The sequence below is a fragment of the Stenella coeruleoalba genome (genome assembly GCF_951394435.1).
Source record: "Stenella coeruleoalba genome assembly, chromosome: 13".
Lineage (NCBI taxonomy): Eukaryota > Metazoa > Chordata > Mammalia > Artiodactyla > Delphinidae > Stenella > Stenella coeruleoalba.
Genome location: NC_137159.1, coordinates 1,689,350 through 1,705,285, shown reverse-complemented (window position 1 = coordinate 1,705,285; position 15,936 = coordinate 1,689,350). Strand labels below are relative to the sequence as shown.

At 43.2% G+C, this 15,936-nt stretch overlaps 1 protein-coding gene across 12 annotated transcripts in view; it reads right to left on the bottom strand.

Annotated features, from left to right (window-relative positions):
- LOC307196476 (uncharacterized protein) overlaps nucleotides 1–15,936 on the bottom strand; it is a 403,273-nt gene that overhangs the window by 210,535 nt on the left and 176,802 nt on the right. Inside the window, exon 4 of one of the 12 annotated variants that reach the window (XM_079941419.1) lies at nucleotides 13,024–14,283. The exons of the other annotated variants lie outside the window; for them this stretch is intronic. Coding sequence (XP_079797545.1) covers nucleotides 14,197–14,283 — 87 coding nt within the window. The 3' untranslated portion in view covers nucleotides 13,024–14,196. Of the gene's footprint in view, nucleotides 1–13,023; nucleotides 14,284–15,936 lie in introns of those variants that run through there. 12 annotated transcript variants of the gene reach the window in all.

Here is a 15,936-nt window from a genome sequence, read left to right as displayed (position 1 = left end):
ATCCAACTTCACTGCTACTCTTATAGGTAGTGAATTTGATGTGACTATCAAATGACTGTAAGCTTGAAATAAGTGAATCTAATGTAATGGCTGTTAGCTTGTTTTATTTGGAGATAATGAAGTAGCATTTGTATTTTAAACATAAATGTGACTTTTTCTTTTTAGTCTTTAAGAAAGTTTACGCTGGTATAATGTATCATTTATTGTAAGTTTGCTACTGAACAGACAGATACATATAATAGTTCTAAACATATATTTTTGTCTGTCAAAGTATTATATAAATTGCGCTTAAAATAAGTAGATTTGCAACTGTCTGTGTAAATGTTTTAAATGTAATGGTACTGTATTAAACTGTGCTGGTGCGATTCAGGATATCATTGTCTAGGCTTGGCTTTTTGGGGCCCTCTCTTGTAAGGGATATAAATGGTGCTGCAAGACAGTAATGCACCGGGACTGAAGCAAACCATCTCATTAGCGGCACATACGAAAACGCTAAATGGAAATGCTGCCCCTCCCGTAAACCTTGGGGCAATATACGATATCATAGCTCCAAAAAACGTGAATGATTTTGCTTGGAAAAGAAGTTCTATCACTGTACCCAGGTCTCTCTTTAAATCAAAGAAATCAACAGACATTATATCTATACCGTTAATATCAAGAAGATCTGCCTTTTAAAAAGGCAGTAACTGATAATTGTTGATTTAGGATATGCAGCCAACCGTTAGGCGATGAACTGGTTCTTTTTGTGCTCCAAGTATATACTTCATATCTCTTATCTAACTCCCTCAGGAGTCTACAAAAGTATAAGTAGATAAACTCTCAGAAGAACCTTTGCCCCTTACACCTTAGTCATAAGCATTTGTGCCTACAGATGTATACACAGGGAGTAGGGGCCTCGAGTCACCGAAAGAATGAATGAAGAAAAGAAAAATAGTTTTGGTGGGAAACTGTTAACCAACTGAGATAACATCAGTTTGGTCTGCCGTATGGACACATTTCTGGACAGCATGTATATTTGCTTTATCACAAATCTATACTATGGGGGAAATTATTAAGAGCTAGAAAAGAGAATTTAGAATATGATACTGGAGGCTGTATCTGCCATCTTCACTTTGACCATTGTATTAAGAGAGTTTAATTTGACCATCAGCATTCTCCTAAGACAGATATTGTGAGAGAAATCCAGGGAGCTACAGGGTGATGAAAAATGATTATTTCTACCTTTTTTTTTTTTTTTTTTTTAATTTGAAGTGGACCTCTCACTGTTGTGGCCTCTCCCATTGCGGAGCACAGGCTCCGGACGCGCAGGCCCAGCGGCCATGGCTCACGGGCCCAGCCGCTCCGCGGCACGTGGGATCCTCCCGGACCGGGGCACGAACCCGTGTCCGCTGCATCGGCAGGCAGACTCCCAACCACCACGCCACCAGGGAAGCCCTATTTCTACCTTTTTAATACAATCGTCTAAAGAAAAACTCCAAAATAGTGAAAACAGTCATCTCACGTTACTCATATTTCCTAAAGTCAAAGAGTGTATGGAAATTTTATGTTGATTTTTAGTTGGAAAATCATGGTTGCCTATTTAAAAGAAGTACTGCAGTATGTATTTTGAAGCCAAAATACTCTGTTGGTTTAGTAATTTTTAATCTAGAAGTAGTTAAAAACTAGTTAGGACTAAAGGCCTGATGACAGAGTAGTGGGTTTTAATGAAAGGAGTAATTGGAAATACCCCCTAATAGTGCTGTGAATGCAGCTGAAGTGAGCCACAGCACAGGAACCAAACTCCTGGCTTCTGGCCTGAAATGGATGTAGCTGGGAGAATCACTGAAATCTCTCAGGCTCTGTTTTGTCCTTTTAAGGCTTCTGATTCAGATCATCTTTAAGGTCTCTTAAATCTCTAAATTTTGATGACACCCTAATTTGGAAACCCGGGTAGGGACCACAGCATAACTTGGGGTCAGCAGACAGGAGGGAGACCACAGAGTAGGACACATGTGGCTTTGATAGCAGCTCTGCCTTAGACTGAGGGTCTCAACAGCTGTGCGATCAGGCCGAGTCTCTGAATCTCTGGGGCCTCAGTTTCCCAAATGAGGTTCACAGTTACCTGTCATTAGGCTGAAATTACAGGATACATAAGAGACTACACAGTAGAACACACCTTAAAAATGCAAAGATATAGAACTATAAACAGAGCTCTCCAACTGAGAAAATTGTGACAAAGCGTATCTAGCTACTTGGGGAACCATTCTGACTTTGAATCTTGTCATATTCAACTAGTTTTAAGCATGGATTCTAAGTTAGGGATGAAGAAAGGAGAGCCATGCTTTAAAGTATATTGAGCTAGAGATCATACTTGCTCGACTGGGCTTTTCAAGGACCCAATTTAACAGAATTTTAGCGCTGCTCCGAATGCACTGAATTGTGGTCGCGTGTGAATATGGCTGAACCAGGAGTGGCGAAGCCTATGGAAAGCTGACCTCTGTTCATACTGGGACTTTCAGGCAATACCACTTCCCAAGAGTACTTTATACCGAGAATAAGGAGTAGAAAGTCTACGGGAGGTGTGCAGGTTTGGAATAGTCATTTTAAAATTCTTTAATTTAGTTGCTCTCTATATTTCTGATCATTCCATTAAAAAGCATCATGATTCAAACAATGCTTTACAAGGTAATAAAAATTATAGATTGAAAACGCAAATTTTGTTCTTCAAATACCACCCAAAGCTGAACTTCAAAGGTCATAAATGTATATGCCTGGGTGTGAGTGGGAAAGATTGCCGATGGAAACCAATAAAAATTAACATGAAATTTAAAGACATCAAGTCAAGAAAGTATTGCAAACCATATACTCTATATAGGTTAAAATGTCCCTGGCCTAGATGGCCAAGGGCATAAAATATAAGCTATGACTTAAGTGCAGGGAACAATCTGGGTTGAATCCATGCAAGACAATCACAGTCCCACCACCTTTGTTTGTGTTCTCAGAGCTTGAAGAGAGACAATGGACGCTGCAGCCTCTATTTTCTGCTAATCAACAGTAAGTTGAAATTTAGCCTTCGGAAAAAATCTGACCTACATAGGCTTTCATTTTACAACAACTTTGTTTTCGTATACTTTACTTTTTAGAGTAAAATTTCTATTAAATGATGCTACGTTTGGCAAGTATTTCCCACATTTCATTTTTCAGAAAGAACTAGAGATTTTAAAACATAGTATAAACTAAAAACATCTACGTGTGCGTCTGCTTCACGCACATTTGATTCAGTCTTCTATTCCTTTTACACCTAGTATCTACAAAATAACTCTGAGATCACAGTTATTTAGAAAGATGGCTAAAAGAAACTTTAAAATTCACTTTAGTTTACTCTATCTCCTAATTTACGGAAAAAATTAGAGACTTTTAAGCAATGATGTCTGAAGTAAAAGCAAGTTTCGACATTCGTTGAAAACGCATTAGGGCTTGTGCCTTCTAGCCTTTACCACCTCCTGAACCAAGGCGTTAGGAGACGCAGCCCTCCACTCCTGGTTCTGCTCCTGTTTGATCTTCAATGAGCTAACTGACCTGTCTTGGCCCCAAGTCCCTTTCTTTAGGGCATCTCTCTGGCATGGAATTTAACAACTACATGAGTCTACAGCTCCCCTCCACGTCAGTCCAGATGTACTTCATTTCTCATCCTAGAACTACTCAAATTATTTGCTTTCCAATATCTCAGATTCAGTGTTTTCTGTGAACTGAAGAATTATGGAAATGGAAGAGTACCTTGTGGTGATGGATCTGTTCTGTATCTTGATTTGGGTGAAGGGAACTTAGAATGGCTGGCAGAGAAGGGGAACGATGAGCATTAGCTGTGACCCTGAAACCACGTGCGGTGGTGGGGCTGTAGTTGCTACCATCTGCTTTCCTCTTCCAAGTTTCCCCCAGGAAAAGAGATCCACTGGAATCCTGAAGGACTCACGTAAAACGTCTGGACCTCTCAGTAATGCTTGCCTAATGCCTCCTTCCAAGTGGTCCTTCAGAGCACATTGAAAGATACCAGTGAAGGATCCTCACCAACTCCTGAGTCCGCCTACTCAAACATTAGAAATTCCCTACTGTTCAACAAACATTCATCTTGTTGGGCAAAATCTGCATTTCCCTTAAACCTGATCTCTGTAACAAACTGCAAAGTTAAGCTTCCTTTCCCACAGTTTTGATTGAAAACAAAACCCTAATTAGAAAAGATACATGCACCCCAACGTTCATAGCAGCACTATTTACAACAGCCAAGACATGGAAGCAACCTAAGTGTCCATGGACAGACGAACGGATAAAGAAGAGGTGGTACATTATACAACGGAATATTACTCAGCCATAAAAAGAATGAAATAATGCCATTTGCAGCAACATGGATGGACCTAGAGATTATTATACTTAGTGAAGTCAGACAGAGAAAGACGAATATCACATGATATCACTTATATATATATATATATATATATATATGTGGAATCTAAAAAAAATGATACAAATGAACTTATTTACAAAACAGAAATAGACTAACAGACTTAGAAAACAAACTTAGGGTTACCAAAGGAAAAAGGCGGGGAAGTATAGTTAGGATTTTAGGATTAGCAGATACACACTACTAAATATAAAATAAATAAATAACAAGGACCCAATGTCTAGCACAGGGAACTATATTCAATACCTTGTAATAACCTATAATGGAAAATGATCTGAAAAATTAGATATAGATATAGGTAAAGATACATAACTAAATCACTTTGTTGTATACCTGAAACTAACACAACATTGTAAATCAACCATATTTCACTTCAAAAATAAATAAAAGCAAAAAATAAAATCATTATCATGAGAAAAAAAGATTACGTGGTCAATTACCATTTGACAAATAGAAGTTGCAAGTTTCTTTTTAATTCCGTCAGCCACTTCGGTTGTGACTAGTCTTAATTTTTAGTCCTCTATCAATTTTCTACTATATTAAAATGCCACTCTTTTGTTAAATGTAATTTGCTATAAGAATCATACACAAAAGCTTTTACTACTGTAATCTCATCTAGAAACCATAGAAATATATAACTATAAATATATGAATACTTCAATATGTACAATTAAGCTGTTGTATTTTATTTTCTAAGTAATGCAAACAGATAAAGCTATAAGGATAAAGCTATCAAGATAAAACCTCTAGTTATTTGTAAGTCTTAGACTATCATCTTTTTGACAGTAAACGAAAACGTGGACGGCAACAGTATGTTTCCTTCCACAGGGTAATTTACTGAAAACCTGAAACATTAATCTAAAAGGAGAGAATATTCGGGATTTAGCTGCTTCTGTGGCCAGTTTTGCCGTTATGATGATACTGGATGTATTTTTTTTTTTTTGCGGTACCCGGGCCTCTCACGGTTGTGGCCTCTCCCGTTGTGGAGCACAGGCTCCGGACTCGCAGGCTCAGCGGCCATGGCTCATGGGCCCAGCCGCTCCGCGGCATGTGGGATCCTCCTGGACCGGGGCACGAACTCGTGTGCCCTGCATCGGCAGGTGGACTCTCAACCACTGCGCCACCAGGGAAGCCCTGGATGTATTTTTTGACACTTGACTCATTTCAAAAAATGTGATGCAATATTTCGGCTGAAACTCATATGCTTATGGCTTCGTGAGGTTCTCACAACAATATACCCACTGTGACTGCTAGAAATCTACCACAGCGCTAAGCAGTGACACTGGAGGAGACGGGATATTAACCAAAAATCTCCAAAGAGCCCCAAACTCTAACTCGAGTTGGTAAGGTTAAGGTCTCTACTTCTAAGCATTTCACCGAACTGCATTGCTTTACAATTTCTTGAATTTGCTTTTCTTCTGCTCACCCTGACGTCAGCCAGTCGCAGGAAGAAGGACCTGCCTGAATAGATGCCGGAGCAGCAGGCTCCATCCCTAAGACTTCACCCAGCAGACCTGCTGTGTAGGCAGAAACAGAGGACACACTGAGCACAGCCAGCAGCTTGGCTGATAGGGGCTGCCTGACTGTTACATTCTGAGCACAGAAGCCAGAGAGACAGAGAGCTGTCCCTGGGGGGCCTTCGAAAGAGCCAACCCTTAATAAGTTCATCCCCTGCCTGGGGACAGACACTTAAATGGCACATGGACTTATCTGTCCTCCTCTGTAACTTCCCAGGAAGGAGGCCAAAACCCCTGGGTGAGCGCTGCCCACAGGAGGGCAGTGGAGCAGGACGGAGAGAAACTAGGGCTGCATGAGCCCAGAGCAGCATCTTAGCTCCAGGGAGCCCAGAGCGGAGAAGCCAAGCTGCTCGGGGAAGGAGCCCCCTGCTTCACTGGGATACATTTGGAACTCTGCTCTTCCAGAGCAGCAAAAAAAGGACTCTCTTCAAAAGGGGGTTTCTTCTGCAGGGTGTGTTTTTTAAAGACAGTCTACAGACACACACTCTCCAGAGGAAAGCTTTCGGTGAGCATGAATACCTATGCTGTGCAAACGGCTTCAAGTCGCTTTCAAAATTTGCAGGTGCAGACGATCACGTTTCAGCCTATATTAATTATCTTTGATACCTGCTGATCCCAAATGTAATAGGCAGACTGAGAGGACAGGTATTTGGTTAGGTTGCTGTTGTTGTTTTCATTTTCTACTCTACAGATTATGAAACTAGTATAAAAAACAGGAAGCGGTACTATGACACCTAAGTGTTAGCATCAGGCTGTAGGGATGGGTTTCTCTGGGAGCTACCTGTAAAACTAAGCCTATTTTGCTTATGAGAGAAGATTATGTACACCTCCAGATATAAGACGGAAGTTCATTTTGGAGATGTGACTTTAGTTCATTTAAGTTTGCACAGTGTTTGCAGCCTCCAAGTAGAAGAATGGTTCCCAGACAGGTGGCAGAAAAGGCTGGCGTTTGGAAAAACAACTGGGCTGCACACTGTTTCAATGTAAATGCCAAGGCTAAAAAGTCGTGCCAAGGTTCTGCGCTGTTAAACATGCGCAATGCGGCTCTGGAAGCGGGAGGCCTGAGTAGAGCATCAGAGGAAGGCTGGGAGTCCCTGCGCTAAGTCCTCAGGGAGTGAGGGAGCTGCAGAAAGTCCTGTCCGTTACTGATTACCCAACAAGAAGAGGGATGATGAGGGGAAGGTTTTGGCTTCAAAGAGAAAGTCTGGAAGAGGGAGAACAAGGTTTTCAAAGAAGCCGGGCTCTGCGGGTTCATAGCGAAGTTCCAATCTAGAAAACCACAAAGAAAGTCTTAAAGGAGAACCAGGGACCAAAAGTTAAACAGAGGAAGCATTTTCGGAAGGTGCAAAGGTTTCAGTGGATTACGATGGAAAATAAAAGGACTTTAAGATGCCTAGAAACTGATAGAAGGATCCTGGCTGAGGAAGCATGAAGTCCTAGGGGAAGGAGAAGTTCCCTTAAGGGGGAATTCTCATAATTTCCCCTCTGTTACTCCTCTGGTGAAAAGGTTTTCATAGGTTATACTGTCTCTGCTAAAGGGATCAGGAACTTCTGCATCCACTCCTGGCGCAAGTGTTGAAGGTACAAGCGATATCCCTCAATCTGCTCCTGCCGGGGGCCAAGTGGTGCTGGCGGTGAGCTCAGGGGACAAGAAAAGTGGGCTTCACTTAACTGTCCCTTCCTCCAGGGAGTCTCTTTCCACTGGCCAGCTCGGAGGTTTAGGGTTTTACTTCATGCAGCAAGGTAATAATCCACTGACCACAATAGCCAATAGTAGCTAGTATTTATTCCTTGTAAAAAATAACAAAAACACCAATTAAAAAATAACTACTATTTATTAAGCCATCACTCTAAGCCAGATTCGGGGCTACACCCTTCACACATTTTTAACTTATTAAATACTCCCCTGACATCCCTGTTAGAGATGGGAATCTGAGGGCCACAGAGGTTAAAGGAAAGCCCCAGGACCGCACCCCCAAACCTAAGGATGATGTTGCAGAAAGAGCAACGTGATGCTGTCCCACAGGGTGGACGGGGCAGGGGGGAGGGGGGGACGGACGGGGACGGGGGGAGGGGCGAGGTTGCTGAGTACCTGCTCAGCTGGGGGTCAGGGGGAGGGGAGTCCAGCTCTCTCCTCGTCTCCGCCTCCGCCTCCGCTCTGAAGCCCCAAAGGTTCGCACAGCCCTGGCTCTGTTTCTCTAACTCTCTGCCCTGGATGTTAGAATCTCATTTTTGCCCCAACACGCCATGCGAACGCCTCTCGCTGGGGTCACCAGCAGCCTCCTTTCAACCAAATCTGACCATCCTGAAATTCAGGCTTTGCCTTCCTGGGGACTTCGCCTCCTCAGGGGCTGCACTTTGCCACCCACCCGCGCCCGCCCCAGTTCCCGCAGCCCCTCCCCCTTCGCGCCCCCCGACAGCACCATTTCCTGGCTCTCTTGCTAGTTTTGTGTCCATCCTACGCCCCGCGCTGTGGGGCCTCCTTTGAAAGCCCCTTCCCCGCCCAGAGCTTCCTGAATACCGGATTCTGCCTTTGCCCTTTTTCCTTGTAACTATCCTCACTAGGTCACTGCATCCACCACAATATTCCTCAAATCCTGATTTTTAATCCAGATTTCTCAGTTCTATTCCTACTGAAAACTTCCACAGACATCTCAGATACTTCCTGTTCAAAGCAGAGCTCGTGGAGTTACCTCTCCCTGGATAGTCTTTCCTAATGCATGGCAGCCACGCCCACCCAAGCCCCCAGTCAGAGCCTTGGGTCACCACTCACCGTGCAGTCACCAAGACCCTTCGGTCTTTCTGCCCTGGGTTCCTCCCCCGTCCCTGCTTCTCCATCCCCGCCACTGACTTACTTCCACCTCACATCCACGCACCTGGGACATTCTCTCCAGCCTCAACTTTCTCAGATCTATACCCTGGGCTCTTAGCAGAGACAGCATTCAGAAATTCGGATCTGATTATGTCACTCACTCATCAGATCAAACTGTCCAAAAGCTCCAAGTCTTGAGAATAAGTCCCCTTCAGGACCTGTGAGTAATAACATTTAGTCCTCAACGTTCCCTAACGATTTTTGCTGAATTGTGTTGTGCATTCATTATAAGAACACCAAGGGCTGGTCCAGGCACAAAACTGGCCCTGATGGGGAAAATGCCTGTAGAGGCTCGCTTGGAGAGTGACTGCCCTGGTGAGTACACCAGGCATTGCTAGCCAATAGCATCCCTATCAACAGACTAGGACAAACACAAATGTCAACCCAGAACCCTATGAAAATATTCATCATGAATGTACACGAAATAAAGGTATTCTCAATAAAATAAAACTAAAAGGAACTGTTGTCAGTCCCATGCACCGAAACTAATGGTAAAAGAAGCTCTTTAGGCAAAGTGGAAATGGTATCAGAGGAATCTAATACTTTAGGAACAAAGGAAGAGCAAAAGAAATGGCATATATCCGGGTAAATATAACAAAAGGAGATGATTTTTCACCTAAGTTCCGTAAAATATGTACGTCAGTTGAAAGCAGAAGTTATACGACTGTTGGGTAGAATCTTCGATGTGTGTGGATACAATAAATGTGTAAATTATAAGGGAGGAGGAATGGACGTATATGGGTGCAAGTTAAGTTGCAGGCTTCCCTGGTGGCGCAGTGGTTGAGAGTCCGCCTGCCGATGCAGGGGACGCGGGTTCGTGCCCCGGTCCGAGAGGATCCCACATGCTGTGGAACGGCTGGGCCCGTGAGCCATGGCCGCTGAGCCTGCGCGTCCGGAGCCTGTGCTCCGCGATGGGAGAGGCCATAACAGTGAGAGGACCGCGTACCGCAAAAAAAAAAAAAAAAAAAAGTTAAGTTGCATATTGTAATCCCTCGTTCAACCACTAAACATATTGTTCAAAAAGATACAAATGGCCAATAGATAAATTCAAATGGAATACTAAGTAATATTCAAATAATAGAAAAGATACCATGACAAAGAAGATAGAAGAAAAACAAAGAGATCAAACAAGATAAATAATGAAATTGTAGAACTATATCCAACCATGCTCATAATTACATTAAGTGTAAATGTTCTAAAAATATCAATCATACTGAATTTAAAAAACCAAGGAAACATGCAACCATATGCCAGAAACACTATCAGAAATCCACTTGGAATGTCATTGATATAGATATGTTGAAATAAAAGAAAAACTAAAAAAAAAAAATGCAATGAAAATACTAATTAAAAAAAAAACTAGAATAACAATATTAAAGCGAAAAAACATAGACTTCAGAGCTAGGAAGAGTGCTAGGGAAAACAAGAGACACTCCATAATGTTAAAAGGGTCAATTCACTAAGAAAATAAATCTATGTTACCTGCCATATTAACAGACTGAAAAGAAAAAGCATATGATCATCTCAATAGATGCAGAAAAAATTTTTTGAGAAAATTAAATATTCTTTCACAATAAAAATTCCCCAGCAGACCAGGAATAGAAGGAAACTGCTTTAATCTGATAAAGAAAATCTACAAAAATCCTACAGCTTAAAACATACTTAATGCTTTTCCCCTAAGTTCAGGAAAGAGGCAAGACTGTGCACTTTTGTCACTTCTATTCAACATAGTTATTTCTGGCGAAGGAAGGAAGGAAAGGAGGGAGGGAGGGTGGGAGGGAGAGAGAAAAAAGAAAGAGGAAAGAAAGAAAGAGAGAAAGAAAGAGAGAAAGAGAGAAAGAAAGAGAGAAAGAAAGAGAAAGAAAGGAAGGAAGGAAGGAAGAAAAAGGAAAGAAAAGAAGAAAGGACATACAGAATGAAAGAAAAAGAAATACAACTGTTCATATTCACAGAAACATAACTGTTTATGTAGAAATTCTCAAGGAATCTACAAAAATCTCCAAGAATAAATGAATTTAGCATGGCTGCAGGATACAAAGCCAACATACAATACTTAACCATATTTCTATACACTTGAACAATTATAAATTGAGCAACAGTAAACTAAAATTAGTAAAACAGCTCCATTTACAATAACGCCAAAAGGAAATACTTAGGAATAAATAAAACAATACATGTACAAAATTTACATGCTAAAAACTATGCAATACTGATAACAGAAGTCAAAGAAGACCTAAATAATTGGGGAGATATGCTGTGTTCATGGGTTAGAAAAATTATGATAATAGAGATGATATATCGATTCTCCCCAAAGTTATACATAGGTTAGCTCAGATGCGATCAAAATCCAAGCAGCGTTTTTTTAAATATACATAAGCTGACTCTAAACTGATATGGAAAAGAAAAGGAAATAATAGAACAGCCAAAAAAATCTTTTCCAAGAAGAATAAAGTTGGAGGACGTACACCACCAGCAATCAACACGTGATATGGGCGGAGCCACATCTGGGAGTGGGAGGCGCCTGGACTGGAAGAGTCCCCCAAGCGGGCAGCTGTAGCTCTGTACTCACTAGCTCGCTCGCTCACATTCAGTTGCGCTCTCTCCCAGTTTCTTCCACCCGTGCTCCCGCACTCCCACCTGGCTCACATGCTTTGCGCAGGCTCCCTCTTCCAGGCAGGCCTCTGAGGTCCACACCTCGTGCTTCTGTCACACGCCCCGCCCAATTCCCTCACAACCCTCCCCCTCCCCCCACCCCTTTCCCATTCTAGTACCAGAGTGTGGTATTAGCAAAAACATAGACACAGAATAGAGTCCAAAGATAGATTCGTGGTAAGATGATCAATTGTTTTCTGACAAACTTGAAAAGGCAATTTCATGGAGAAAGATAATTTTTTTAAGAAATGAACAATGGTGGACAGATTGACGATGAAGAAATATAAGAGAATTTGGGGAAATGATGGAAATTTTCTTATCCTTATTGCGGTGCAAGTCACATGGTTCTATGCATGTATTACACCTCACGTAACTGTACACCAAGAGGAAGTACAGTTTCCTGTACATAGGTTTTTAAAAAGCATTTGCACTGTCGTCTGTGAAACAGTAATTGCATAATGGAAAGGATCCAGAGGGAGAATGTTCAACCCCAGCTCTGCTTCTTCAGGCCTGTGAGTGTGAATATTTTGATAGTTCGACCCCCATTTTTTAAATCTAAGAAGCAGTAACATTAATACCTTTCTCAAAATGTTGGTGTGAGTGTTACACATGAGATAATGAGCATAAAATATTTTGTGTAGTAAAAACGCATTACATAAGTACTGAATATAATTATGATGAAACATGCATCAGAAAAATTTTTTTAAAGAATCTTCAATTATTCATTTAAAGGGTATATTAATTAAAATCCAAGCAGGAAAGATGCAACACACTCAAACTGGGTAATTTTAGGAGAGCATAGGTAAGCGAATATCTAAAGGTTGTGGGTAGGGTGCAGGGAAACCCAGAGGTACAGCAAAGTCCCTGGGGTAGCTAGCAACGCTGACAGGGGTTTCTCGAGGTAATGTTGATTCTGTCATACTTACATTTGAAATCTAAAAGTCACTACTAGTAGCAGGGGGACGGGGGGGGGGGGGATAAAGTTAATTAACAGGAAACAAAGCTCTGGGAGCCCCAATCCGATAGCTGCTCATGAAGCATAAGTTGGTGCAGAGCTCCGTATTCTCACACCCAATCCTTCCTCCCTGTCTTTTCCTGCACTGTAGCTGTGTGGGACTGCTTGCCCAGCAGGATACATCAAACCTTTATGCTTTTGGTATTTGAATCCTTGCAGGTCTAATTTTTGGGTAGGCCGCAGGTTTTCACAGACCAGCACTTTTCGACGAGACAGTAATAAGAGACTCCCCAGTAAAGCGCTGACCCAGGCATGGTCCTCCTCATGTAAACTGTATAACAGAAATGTAACTTTCCTTCAGTAACTGAGATCGACCCCGCAGTCGGCCACACCCTCTTCTCTCTCTGTTGGTTCAATAGCCGAAGAAGCCAAAACGGCCAGGAGATGGTCTCAGCTTCCAGCTCAAGGAAAGGACGGTCATATTCCTGGGTGGACGGATTCCTCCCTAGGGATCAGATCCTACACACACACACACACACACACACACACACACACACAAAGTCCAAGGTGTGGGAAGGAATCGAACATTCTTCCAGTGGGCTAAGAGCTAGGACAGTGAGAGGGGCCATTCCCACCTCTGGGTCCATGGTGGATAACACCATGTGTTTTCCACTCATACCGAGCATTTACCACACGGGTAAGTGTGCAAACTCACCCCCAACTCTCCCATAACTGAACCCGCTGTGGGCCATGCAGGATTCTACCAGGCCAGGTGCTTCTGGGGTGTGGGACCCCACAGTCAGCTAGGGCTGCCGTAACAAATGCTGTAGGACAGATCCGGGGGCTGGAAGTTCAAGACCCAGGTGCTAGCAGACTGGGCTTCAGGGGAGCGCTCTCTCCCCGGCTTGCACACTGCCCACTTCTCTCTGTGTCCTCGCATGGCAGAGACCAGAGAGGCGGAAAACCAGCTCTCTCCTCCTTGCAAGGGCACTGATCCCATCAGGAGAGCTCCTCCCTCGTGACCTACTCACCTCTCGAAGGCCACATCTCCCAGCACCACCACACTGGCCATTATAGTCTCAACATATGAGTCTGGGGACCTTGGTAAGAACCAGAGAACCACGGGTGAGACCCACCGTCACACGTCCTTTGCTGCCCACTGCGTTCCCTGTAGTATGGCGATGAATAGAGATGCTTACAGGTCAGGGAGTCAAATCCACAACTGAAATGTGCGTCCATCGACAAAGGGCAGTGGATTGGGGTCTAATACGTCCAGGAACCCTGAGCCCGGGGGCTCACCCCATCCCCTTTCTCTTGCACGCCCTCCTGAGCTCCAGCATCAGACTACTTTTTTTCACTTTTTACATCTTTTTTTGATAAACACAACCAGGAATCATTATTATTTTCATAATATGATGGATGAGAATAAAAGGTTATCTTTGATTTATGACATTTGATTTTATCTTGATTTTTTAAATTTAATTTTATCTTGAACTTGAATACTGAGATATTCTCTTTTGATGGCCATATACTTGACGTGTATTTCTACCTGTCACATCCCGCCTGTCAGCCTCTCACTGTGATGACCCTTGGGAAGATGTGAAGTTATGGGTCGCCAGTTCTGTGAAGTTTAGTGATGGCTGAAAACCTAAACCCCCGTAAAAATCAACACAGGAACATCAGCCGGTAAATAAAATGCAGTTTCTCATTACCTGTGTCTAGGCCTCTCAGTTTATTCTCGAGAACAAAGCTGCCCGCTAAATCACAGGGAGCTGGAATTCGACTGGCGTTCCATCACACAGGGCCTCCCCCCGAAACCAGGCCGCAGGCACAACAATAAAACAGCCAACTGTACAGGAAGGAGAGAGCAGGGAGTATGAGGCCATCACCGCTGCTGCCTGGTTGTATTTCCTGTTTTATTTGTATGGAAACTATTCACACCATAGAAAACATTCATGAGGAAGCAACTTCCCTTCTGTTGCTTCAACAGAAGACAAGATAAAATTCACACTCACAAATTAGGTCATTACCTTCCTGATGAAGCTTCATCACTGAGGAAATGAATATCAAGGTTTTTAACGATTTGTAAGAAATGCAAAAAAAAAAAAAAAAGTAGACATCAGTGTTTTGATTGCAATAAACCTGTGATTAACCTTTCAAGACAGGGAACCAACAGCTTGTGCTAAAAAAAGGGGCTCCGGATAGAAACCGTGCTTCTCACCCAGCAGGATGCTTTCTATTAAAATAAAATGTTCAGTATTCCTGCGCACATTAGCTTTACTCATTGAGACGAATCTAACAGAGAAACAGACATTCGCGGGCTTTTACCGGCTGATTAGCAGCATGCGTCTGTAAACAGGTGGCACAGCGGTCGGCCCACCTGGAGATACACATCAGACCTTGATGAACAGCGTTTGCTCTCATTTGCGTTAATGGCCTCTGACAGCAGTGTTTCACACTCCACTGCCGGCCTTCTCAGTGGGTGTGGACGCCAGCTGCCCTCGGGATGGCTTGCCATTTGCATTAAGTATTCATCACAGAGATAAATAGTCAGGGCCTGGCACAACAACACACTGTGGATTTGGAGAAATCCCAGCAAGTCCCTGGGGGTAGGGTGGAAAGGAATGTAAGGCTTTTGCTTTCAGGAGATTCAGCCCGTCTTTGCAAAGCCCCTGGGGTCCTCATTTCAGTTGGCGCAAGTGCAGACATCTGTTTACATCGAGTTGTGAAACGTACCCTGTCTACCTACACAGACGTTCGGTGTCTGTTCATTTATTCCACAAATACTCTTCAGTTTCTACACGTATCAGGCACAGCTCAAGAAAGTGCACCCGTGTAGTTCCTAATGCCAGTGGGAAGAACCGATGATAAACAAATAGCTCCATCTCGACATAACGTCAGGGAGGACATCCCTGTCCCTTCACGGGCTCAAACCAAAGTACAGTGGAGACTCCCCCTCACGGCCAAGCTCCGTGTGGGTTTACAGAAGAGGGGGGCAAACAGGGAATTCCAGACCAGACCTGAAAGTAAAAAGAAAGGGAAACAGAATAGAAAAAAGGAGAAAGAACAATTAAAATGAAAGGAAAAGAGGGAACATGAACATGAGAAGCAAAGAGGGAAAAATAGTGAAAGGAGGGGAAGTGACCCCTGTAAATGGGGCAGGAACACAGTACCCATGACTGGGGCCCAAGATGACTCTGTTCACCAAGACCTTCGTGAGGTGGACGACCTGCACACACATGCACGCACACACACACACAATGCACACACACACATGCACGCACATGCACGCACATGCACACGCACACACACACACATGCATGCACACACACGCAATGATGAATATGAAGTGGACCTTTCATGTCACACAATGAATTTGCTTTTTCCTGCCTCCAGGTACTGTTGTGCAAACACCCCTTGTACGGAAAAGTGCGTGCGTGTGACATCGGATTTGATGCCTGCTAGCAGCCTGGGGACTGTACCAACGGATCTGCTATGTATA